This window comes from Phocoena phocoena, chromosome 17, assembly GCF_963924675.1.
Source record: "Phocoena phocoena chromosome 17, mPhoPho1.1, whole genome shotgun sequence".
NCBI lineage: Eukaryota > Metazoa > Chordata > Mammalia > Artiodactyla > Phocoenidae > Phocoena > Phocoena phocoena.
In genome coordinates this window covers 53768023-53776747 of record NC_089235.1, presented here as the reverse complement: position 1 = coordinate 53776747, position 8725 = coordinate 53768023, and the positions used below count along the sequence as shown (strand labels likewise).

The 8725-nt window shown below is 44.7% G+C and overlaps 1 protein-coding gene across 1 annotated transcript; it reads left to right on the top strand.

Annotated features, from left to right (window-relative positions):
• Positions 1-2298: 2298 nt before the first annotated feature.
• Positions 2299-8195, top strand: KCNV1 (potassium voltage-gated channel modifier subfamily V member 1). Its single transcript, XM_065895527.1, has 3 exons — positions 2299-2940; positions 3781-4310; positions 7609-8195. The coding sequence occupies exons 1-3, from the start codon at positions 2474-2476 to the stop codon at positions 8118-8120; spliced, it is 1509 nt and encodes a 502-aa protein (XP_065751599.1). The 5' UTR covers positions 2299-2473; the 3' UTR covers positions 8121-8195.
• Positions 8196-8725: the final 530 nt, after the last annotated feature.

Below are 8725 nucleotides of genomic sequence, written 5' to 3'. Positions count from 1 at the left end.
AGAGGCAAAAGTTAACCAGAAGGATAGCCGTCCAAAGAGCCACAACTGATAAATACTATATACTGTTTTATAAATTTCACTGAAGTTGTTCTTTTATTCTCACAGGAAAATGTTAGTTCCATAAGGACAGGGATCTTGTCTGGTTTTTTTTCATGGAGCCATCTGAAGCACCTAAAATAGTGCCTGGTACATAGTGGATGCTCAACAAGCATTTGTTGAAAGATTAGAGAAAATACATCATTAAACTCCTGCCCTTCTTTAGAAAGCTGCAAAACTAAGTAAATAAATACAACCACACTTTGGTTTACTTAAAGATCACACAAAAATGATACGTCCCAAGCACTGTGTTTATGGGGTCAGCCTCTGACAATTAGTCCTGGGTTTTAATTTGGAATGTGTGACCCTAAGTAAATCACATAATTTCTCTCTGCCTCAGTTTTCCCTTCTGTAAACCAAGTATACTTCTACCTCATAGTATTGTTATTATGATTAAATAAGGTACTGAATGAGTAAGGGGCTTACAAAAATTTCCTGGCATAAAGTAAGCACCCAGTAAAGGTTAGGTGTTTTTTATTAAAACCTGAAATTTTACTAAGGAAGGCGTTGAGGCCCTTGAAGTAAATGCCAGCTAGAGGTCCCACAGCCAGTTGACAAAGCCAGAACTAAACAACTATGTTTCAGGTCAATCTGCCTGCTTTACCTCTTTATATATACTTTCTAAAACTACTTACAAGGAAAAAAAGGAGCTAAGTGTGGTTCACTCATTCTTGCAAAGACTTCTGAAAAATGCAGGATTCCCAGACGCTTTCTGGAAATAATGAGGACAACCCTGAACCGTGCCACACAAAGCAGTTAACATAACTGCCCTAACCCTGAGTTTCACAGATTTATACAACTGGAAAATTTTGTTCTTGAGCATTTGTGAGCGCAAAGATTCCGGGAAACGAGAATCTAATATAGTAATCCTTGAAGCGCCTTCAGGATGAATGTAAGATTCAGTCACTGAGCGCCTCACTTCCTCCTCCGGTCTCACCTCCCTCCGCTCCCCGCTCTCCCCACAGCTGGCGCTGGGAACCGCCGAGGGCTGGGAGCGTGCGCGGGCGGGGGCGGCCACCCTCCGCCGCAGCCTAGGGGCCGGAGCCGGGAGGCTCGTGGCGAAGAGGCAAGGCTAGACAACCAGCGCGGGCGAGGAGCTCAGCCGCGAGCACAGCCCTCTTCCCGGACCTGTGAAGTCAGACTCACGTGTAAATCGCGAGGATCAAATCGAGGCTACGCAGCCAGCTGCGCCCACTGAGCGCACCCCAGATGTGCCCGGAGCAGCAGGTGAGTCACCCTGCCCTCCTCCTCGCTCCCGCCCCGTGTCCAACAGGTTGGCCGGGGCGCGACACCCAGGGGCCCCGTGGATGCACTTCTAGCCTCACCTGGGCACGACGCTCGGCTTCTCCCTTTACCGAGTCGTCGTTACTATTTAAACTCCTGCCCCAGCCCACGCCTGTTCTAGTCCTTGTCTTTTTGCCTTCCCTTCTCCTAAAATGACAGCTCCGCTGTGTGCCGAAGAATGCCCCCAGAACACCTGCTCTCCGGGAAACTTGTAGCGACAGAAAAGCCTAAACCGAAGGGCGCAAAGTGCCTCAACACGTGACGGGAGCTGGCAATGGTGACCCCTAGTTCTCAGTGACTCACTGGGACTTAATCGAAAGTCATCATTAATTGTCCTCGTTTCTCAACCAGGAGGTCAAAAATTAGGGGAGGAGGGAGAATAAAACGAAGCGTGAGTGACAGACTAGAATGAGAGTGGATGCGAGCAAATGACTCGGACCCTGCACCCAGGTCACCCTCCCCCACGTGCGCGCATCCCCAGCGACCACTCCCTGGGAGGCCTGTGAAACTGCGCAGCAAAAGCAGAGAGAGGAATATATATCCTGAAGTTGGAAAAGACTCAGACCCGGTTACCACTTCCTTTGCCTTCTGAACTTTTCGTTTTGGTCTCCTGCAGGCGGGAGTGAGTCTTGCCCTTCCCCTTGCTTGCATTCCTCCAAGATTCGTCGTGCCCTCCTCCACTGTAGACCTCCCTCCCCCTTCCCCTCCCCTCCCGCTCCAACCCCCAAGCAGGGAGGCCTTCAACCCATACACCTCCCGGGCTGGAGATCTCAGTTACAAAGCTGGGGAGGGGGTACTGAGTCCGGGAAGGACCACGGCGACCGGCAGTGTGCCCTGCGGATGTCCTCGGCTTGGTCCACACCTGAGCAGTTCCCTGGGCGCGACCCCTCCGCTCCTCCCAGACCCGGCGCTCAGACACTTGTGCGCTGCTACGGCGCACTCGCAGCTCCCTAGCGGCGAGAGGGAGAACGAGCACAGGCGGGTGGAGGGAGTAAGGGTTCGGGGGTGGGAGGAACCCACCTCGGGAGCCCGGGAAATCCCGGACGTGCCACCGCCCCCAACTTTGTGGCGCCCTCCGGCAGCGGCGGCAAGGATGGAGCTGCCTCCCCGCGGCCGGGCGTCGCCGGACTCGCCGCTGGACAGCGCCTCCCTGACCTCGCTGGACTCCAGCGTCTTCTGCAGCGAGGGCGAAGGGGAGCCCCTGGCGCTCGGGGACAGCTTCACGGTCAACGTGGGCGGCAGCCGCTTTGTGCTCTCGCAGCAGGCTCTGTCCTGCTTCCCACACACGCGCCTTGGCAAGCTGGCCGTGGTGGTGGCCTCGTGCCGGCGCCCCGGGGCCCTGACCGCCGTGCCCAGCCCCCTGGAGCTCTGTGACGACGCCAACCCCGTGGACAACGAGTACTTCTTCGACCGGAGCTCGCAAGCATTCCGCTACGTCCTGCACTACTATCGCACCGGCCGCCTGCACGTCATGGAGCAGCTGTGCGCGCTCTCCTTCCTCCAGGAGATCCAATACTGGGGCATCGACGAGCTCAGCATTGACTCCTGCTGCAGGGACAGGTACCCTCGAGGCGCTTGGTGGCTGGGCGGGGCAGCGGGCGCGGTGGAGAGAGGGCGGCAGAGGGAAAGATTTCAGGCTTTACACAAGCCTCGCTCAAGCCAGGTTTAAGAATACCTGTGCCCACTTCGGAGCTAGAATGTGGGGTGGCAGTGGAGGCCGGAAAGTGTCAAAGCCAACTTCTGATTGGAAGTTTCTGAACCTTCTCCTTTTTCCAGTATGCTAATTCATTTATAAGTCAAGAGAGGTCAGGCCTGCAATAAATATTTGGTGGTTAAATAAATGAGTCCGAAATCTTATGCTCCAAAAAATGCATGTATAGGGATGTAGGTTTCAGTGGAGAGCGCTATTGTTTATCAAACCTAGGACACTAACTTTTAAAACTTGGACAAGAACTGCTTTAAATACAGAAGGCAGAAAGTTGGTTCTTTGACTGTGGATGATTGTGGGACTTTGGTGATCTATTATTTTGCTATTACTTTGCTATTACTACCATTTCTTCATGAATACCTTTCCATTAGCCACCTTAAAAAAAATTACATATCGCAAACTTCTGTTCCTGTTACAAGAAAAAATGGGTGATAAAATGCTTTAATCTAAAGTAGCTTTGCGATGTATAAATTCTTTTGTATAAACTTCTACCATGAAAGTACCATTTTAAAAACAATAATCCTAAATGAGAACATTTGAGTACTGTGGGAAGAAAGCCTGGGTAAAATATGAATGAACATTTTCTGCATTTTCCTGAAATAAAAAGCATGACTTCACTGCCAAGTTTAATTCTCTTTACTTCTGTATTTTAAAAAAAGTTAGACTAATCACCAAGTTGTCTTCTCTAAAAGATACTTCAGAAGAAAGGAGCTGAGTGAAACTTTAGACTTTAAGAAGGACACAGAAGACCAGGAAAGTCAACATGAGAGCGAACAGGACTTCTCACAAGGACCTTGCCCCACCGTCCGCCAGAAGCTCTGGAACATCCTAGAGAAACCAGGGTCTTCCACAGCTGCCCGAATCTTTGGGGTCATATCCATCATCTTCGTGGCGGTGTCCATCGTCAACATGGCTCTGATGTCAGCCGAGTTAAGTTGGCTGGACCTGCAGCTGCTGGAAATCCTGGAGTACGTGTGCATTAGCTGGTTCACCGGGGAGTTTGTCCTGCGCTTCCTGTGCGTGCGGGACAGGTGCCGCTTCCTGAGAAAGGTGCCAAACATCATAGACCTCCTAGCCATCTTGCCCTTCTACATCACTCTTCTGGTAGAGAGCCTGAGTGGGAGCCAGACTACACAGGAGCTGGAAAACGTGGGGCGCATCGTCCAGGTTTTGAGGCTGCTCAGGGCTCTGCGCATGCTCAAACTGGGCAGGCATTCCACAGGTATTCAGTTTTCATTGATGCCTTTTAATTTGCCATTGTTTTTAAGCATTAGTGCTTTGACCATGGTCCAAGGGAAATGACTCTTGACTCTAAATTGATACTCAAAACTACCAACTCCTATATTTCACCCAATTATGATCTCCAGAAAGGTACTGAAAAGCAAAACCTTGAGGTTGTTATCACAGGTATAGAGGACAAGCTGCCTCTCACACAATTCCTCTCCTTAAGACATTTGAGAAACAATTTAACCATACGTTAACTTTATTTTAACCCAGGTGCCCAGAAGATGTACAAAAATTAAAGATACTGTGTTTCTGGAAGGTTCTACATAAAATATGCATAAACAGCACATAAAAAGATATGCACAGATTATATGTGATATATAGGAACGTAAGCCAGTTTCTTTTCTGTGTCCAAGGAAGTATCACACATGTTCCTTGGGAGAAGAGAAAGTCCTCCAGGGCCTTCTCTGGCTATGCAGAGAGAGAGATGACTGGGCACTGGTGGCCCTCCCATGATTTTTGAAGAAACAATGGAAATTTTGCTTTGGAAGAAAGCAAAATACACTAATTAAATGCTTTGTCTAGTATCTGAGAATTTTCTTGTCCCTAATTGGGGAGGCACAAGAGAGACGGTAACGGGAATTCCTTAGCTGTTTGTATGTATCATAAAGCCTTGAAGATCTAAAGAACACTCTCCCTAGAAAAATCTCTACACAACACACACACACACACACACACACACACAATTATATGTGAAAATTTTAGGCAATGTCAGAGGAAATCACACAAATCCATTAAAGATGATGCTTGCATCCCCAAGGGCAATGATTTTCAGTGGCCGGCCCAGCCGGCTGTTAGATGTTCTGGAGCACATATATGTTACCTTATGTTAGACATTAATGAAAACAAGAATCCCTTGAAAACCTTGTTAAAATGCAAATTCTGAGCCCCAATCTCCGAGAGTCAGATTTTAGTTTGGGGGGTTGGATCCAGAAGCATACATTTTAACAAGCTAGTTTTGATGTAGGTGGTCTTGAACCACACTTTAAGAGACACTGCAGTAGGATGCCATATTCATATGATACATATAAATATAAATAATTTGACTAGAGAGTCCTATTCCCACCTATTTCCCTAGATATATGCCTGACTGGTCACCTAAAAGGAGTTGATGGTAGTTGTCTCTCCCTATAAATATAGGGAGAAATTAACCTCAGATATGTTTTTTCCCACACATCTCTGAGGAAACTACGATTTCTCCTAATATAGTTTTAGTAGTGTATTTTCCTAGCTAGTCTCATATACCAGGGATTTGATAACGGGGTTTCCAACAACTTTTAGAAGTACCACTCTTTGTTTTCTGACACACATAATGGGATGCTTTCTTCTAGTATTTATAAACTCTTCACAGGATTCAATTTAAAAACACCCAGTAAAGAATACATTTTTTCCCCAAAAGAAAGGAAAAAGAAAATAATGTCAATGTTTCCACAGTGTCACCTCTTCAAAGGTTTTGTCAGTTCTAAGGCAAGTAGAAGGATTAATAAAGCCTTAATTTATTGAAAAGATATGAACAGTTGCATAAATATTTGACAATTTTATCTAAAGCATTACATTTAGCAAAATATAGACATAGATCACATATTCCCCTATGTATTAACTATAAATAAAAATTGAGAAGTATTATAAAATAATGGTTAGGAGGACAATGGGTGGACCAGACAGCCTAATTTTAAGTCTTTGGTAAGTAACTTTGTACTAGATATGCTACCTTTCTGTGTCTCAATCTGCTCACCTGTAGAATGGCACAAGTATAACATCTATCTCATATTATTTTTTAGGATTATCTGAGTTAATTGATGTAACATGCAGAAATTCAGGCCACTTTGTTTCTTTACAAAATGAAATGTTTAGAATGTTGAAATGAAAACAACCTTCCCAAACACTATGCATTTCTTCATATGTTGTCAATATATTTCAGAAATGCAATTTAATACAGACATATCAAGGCCAGTTTCCTGAAAGGTATTCTAAAGATATTCTTTAAACGTCTTTTGAAGTTAAACCTCAAAGTTATATTCATTGGTATTTTAAAATAGCTGGCTAATAATTCAAGAACATCTGAAAATTTCAAGAACAAAATTCAAAATAATGAGAGCACAAATAGTATTTTAATGTATTTAAAATAGTCTCCAGTGAGTGAATAAAAATTTAAAAGTGATTCCAAGAGGCACTGCTCTGGACTTCTGAGACCATATCATTGTGACATCATGTTAATATGACTTCGAAATGTGGATAAACTTTAGTCAGTATCTCTCTAGAGTTAGATACCTTATTCAAATCACGATCCTGTAATGGGCTCCTCTTACTATCCTGAGGGTTTAGTCTCGTCAGAGGTGGGATTGGACTCTCCTGGGTCTGTCTTGCAGAATCCTCAGAATTAGCAAAGGGAAATTCACCTATGCCTCATAGTGAGTGAATTCCCTAGTGGCTCCAGTCCCCTGTACCTTTTCACAATGGAGCAATAGTCTGTATTCAGGTCTATCTCCCAACAGGAAAGGAGAAATTCTATGTATTCAAGGGAGATAGTTTCCTATAGCTTTGGTATTAAGGACAAAAATTTCAATGGGTGCCATGGGAGTGCAGGAACCCCTCCTGCTACACCTCTGAGAATGTCCTCGCATGTACATTTGATGTTCTTATGTCAATTTTGTCACTGATTCCTAACTTGTTTCTGCTGCTTCACTTCATTCTCATCTTTTACTTCCTCTGACTTTCAGATAATGATGCCCCTAATTGTATTAAACTTTATCAGGAAGGTGAGAAAAACAGACACATAAAATATAAGGAGACAACATAAAACTTCATTAGAAAAGTGTGCTAAGGTGAGGCACTGAAATGCAGACCTGACCAAGAGACCCCTCCACGTGCAATGCTGCAAAGTTTCCCATTGTATAACGTACAAACTCCTATCAAACGTCCCCTGCCTGCCCTCCAACTCATCTCTCACCTTTCTTTTGTATAAATTGTAGGTTTTTAATGAATGATAAGTGAGTGAATGAATCTATTTATATTTTTCTATCCTTCTCAATCTGGCCCCATCAACTAGACTAAGAACTTCCTGAAGATTATAATTTATCATCTATATATCCCCAGAACATTGCCCAATGCTGGAGCCATATTAAATGTGAAATGCATGTGTGTGGGTGGGTAGCAGGGAAGGAGAAGGGAAGGGAGGGAAGGACGAAGGAAGAGAGTAGGGGTGCCCATGACTGACACCAATTGTTCTGTTACAGGCTTACGCTCACTTGGAATGACAATCACCCAGTGTTACGAAGAAGTTGGCCTGCTGCTCCTATTTCTGTCTGTAGGAATCTCTATATTTTCAACTGTGGAATATTTTGCTGAGCAGAGCATTCCCGACACAACCTTCACAAGTGTCCCTTGTGCATGGTGGTGGGCCACAACGTCCATGACTACCGTGGGATATGGGGACATCAGACCAGACACCACCACGGGCAAAATCGTGGCCTTCATGTGTATCTTATCGGGAATCCTTGTCTTGGCCTTGCCCATTGCTATTATTAACGACCGCTTCTCTGCTTGCTACTTCACCTTAAAGCTCAAGGAAGCAGCTGTTAGACAGCGTGAGGCTCTGAAGAAACTTACCAAGAATATAGCCACTGACTCATATATCAGTGTTAACTTGAGAGATGTCTATGCCCGGAGTATCATGGAGATGCTTCGATTAAAAGGCAGAGAAAGAGCAAGTACTAGGAGCAGTGGAGGAGATGATTTCTGGTTTTGAATTCACTTTCAGTTTATTTACAAAAGCCTGTGTAATACTGACTTGATGGATAAAGCCTTGATATGGATGTCTGTACACTGCTGATGAGTCTCTGTTGAGTACTACCTGTGTTCATTTGGTTCGTACGTTGCTTGATCTACTAGAATAGTTCACATCCCCCAAAACAGCAACACTTTGTTTTTTCACATTTGAGTCTCAAAAATATCCATTTAACGCAACCAGGCCAATATACACATGTCTGAATTGTCAAATACCAAATAATATTGCAGTGCATACAACAAAGTTAAATGTTTTACGCATCACTAATTTTTAGAATCTTTTGCACCACTAATTTTAAAAGATGGGAGTTAAACTGCATAGCCCAGAGAAAAGATAAGTGAACATTTAAGAACACACTGGACAACTTTGCCATTTAAAGATACTCTCCAAGTAAATAAATCCCTCCTTTCTCCATCAGTTAAAACAGTTGAATATAACAATTCTCTTTTCAAGAGAAAAGCCTGATTTGATGGTCATAGACTGAGTCCCTATCTTTCCTCTGGTGCAGATGACCGATCACAAATGGACTGAGCTCTGTATGCCATCATTACGGTTGGAGGTAGAAA